Genomic DNA, 2,268 nt, shown 5'->3' with positions numbered 1-2,268 from the left:
GTTCCTATGTGACCACATATTAAACTCAAGTTAGGAGACGACCACATTAAAATGGATGGGGGCCAGTTGCCACCCAGAGAATTTTGGAAACAGAAAAATAGGTGCAGTGGGCTTTATCCATTACTTTCTTAACCCTTGCCACCACATACATAACTTCTTCCTTTAAAGAAATAAATAAATGACATCTTAACTTTGATAAAGAATTGGTGAAGACAAGTTTACATCTAAATAGATGTTATGACCATATATCGCAACCAGTACATCATAAACTAAAATTGTGGATATCTGATAAGTCATTCATTCAGAACTGTCTTATGCATCAAAACATTAAGACACTTCTAAGAAGTCCATGGCATGTTCCCCAGGTTTCTATTAACAATTCACAGTGAATAAGTTGCTCTATAAAAAAATCATGAATGCATATTGCTGATACAACTAGAACTTGGGGACGGATATTAACATCATCTTCTTAAAGCTCATCCCAACAAACTAGGTAGAACACATGGCAAATTAGAATAATGCATGAATTATGGCCCAAATGCACAACAAAAAAGAGATTGAAAATTTATCATACCACTAAAAACATTCCATGCTAGTAAATCTCATCATCAGGAACATCTGGTGTCAAGTATTTCCTCGGATCTTTACTAATTTCCTCGTAATTGAAGTTTGGTTTGACCTTATCCGGCACAGGCATCAAAGGAATGATGCTATCTCTATCAATAACTCCATCAATAATTCCATATTCAACCGCTTCAATTGGAGACAAATAACGGTCCCTATCAATCTCTTTTTGAACTTGTTCAAAAGGACGACCAGTGAAACCAGATATAATTCTGGTAATATTATTCTTGTTATGCATAATTTCTTTCGCTTGAATCTCCACATCAATTGCCTGCCCACTAGCCCCTCCAAGAGGCTGATGAATCATAATTCGTGTGTTGGGCATTGCGAGACGCTTGCCTTTGGTGCCACCACCAAGAATTACCGAAGCAGTTGATGCTGCAATGCCAAGTGCAACTGTGGACACATCAGCTCTCACCAACTGTACCACATCATATATAGCCATTGTGGCACTGCCATACACAAACCAAAATAAATAAATTAAGGGCATCTTCAATATAGAATCTAAATACGAAGTTTTCGTTTCCAAAAACAAGGATATAAGAAATTTCATGAAAACGCTTCCGGTTCAAATGAGTTAAAATGTTTTCAAAAACAGTTTATAATGCAATCCTACAAACCAGTGAAATAAAAGGACGAAACTATTTGTTTTCTATAGAGTTTAATTACGAATATTGAGATACAACTCGTAATACCTAAGAATATCGAACGCAAATTCAAAAATTCCTCCAGTTACGAATTGAAATAAGAAATTGATAAAATCAAAATATAAAAATAAATAAAAATAAAAATAAAAAAATAAATTGCCTAAGAGATCCGCCAGGAGAATTGATGAAAAGTCTGATATCTTTGGTGGGGTCTTGAGCGTCAAGTAACAAGAGCTGACTAATAATGGCATCAGCTACGAAATCGTCGATTTGGTTACCCAAAAAGACGATTCTTTCCCTGAGAAGTAGGCCCATGGCGTCGGACTCGGCGCCTCGCATGGCGGTGGCGGGGGTCTGAGGAGCAGAAGATAAATGCACATGTGGATGTTGCTGTTGAAGCACTAGGGTTTTGGCAGATAATTTAGGGGTTTTAAGAGAAGAAATGGGTTTGAAAGAAAGAGGAAAGGAATTGCAGCGAAGAGAGAAAGTGGGTTTATAAATGAAATGGAATTGAGAAGATAAAGGCGAAGAAAGTGAGAGCAAGTCCATGCTTAGCTTCAGATACTTCAACAAAAGTTTGGGTAAGGTAAGTGGAAGACGACTCCTCTGTACTGTGAACTCTTCAACTGAGGTTCACGTACAAAAAGGATCAGATTAGACCCACCAGCCCGCCCGAATCAGGATTCATACGAAAGGTCGGTTCGGGTCTAGATTCTAGAAATATGAACCCATTTGATAACTAGGAAATACCTTCAAAATGTGAACAAAATGCATTAGTTTATAAGAATATTTTTGGTGAGTCTAAAATACCCTTACAACCTTCTTTAAGAAGACTAATATACCCTTAAACTCTTGGTTGCTACCATAATATCCTCGAGTGTGTTTGTTTTGTTATTTTGGGTAAGATTTTTGAAATAATATTATTAAGTTGAATTGGGTTATTATTACGAGAATATAATTTGAATAAAATGTGTTTAGTTGAATATTTTGACTTTGT

At 36.3% G+C, this 2,268-nt stretch overlaps 1 protein-coding gene across 1 annotated transcript; it reads right to left on the bottom strand.

Moving 5' to 3' along the window:
* Window positions 1-546: 546 nt before the first annotated feature.
* Window positions 547-1,934, bottom strand: LOC116116013 (ATP-dependent Clp protease proteolytic subunit 4, chloroplastic-like). Its single transcript, XM_031402121.1, has 2 exons — window positions 1,432-1,934; window positions 547-1,076 (listed from the first exon to the last, which is right to left on the bottom strand). Exons 1-2 carry the CDS (start codon window positions 1,818-1,820, stop codon window positions 593-595), a joined length of 873 nt encoding a protein of 290 aa, XP_031257981.1. The 5' UTR covers window positions 1,821-1,934; the 3' UTR covers window positions 547-592.
* Between the last annotated feature and the right edge of the window lie 334 nt (window positions 1,935-2,268).

The sequence above is a fragment of the Pistacia vera genome, unplaced genomic scaffold (assembly GCF_008641045.1).
Source record: "Pistacia vera cultivar Batoury unplaced genomic scaffold, PisVer_v2 Contig1226, whole genome shotgun sequence".
Lineage (NCBI taxonomy): Eukaryota > Viridiplantae > Streptophyta > Magnoliopsida > Sapindales > Anacardiaceae > Pistacia > Pistacia vera.
Note: the sequence above shows the minus strand (reverse complement) of the source record. Positions and strands in the feature narration are given on the sequence as shown.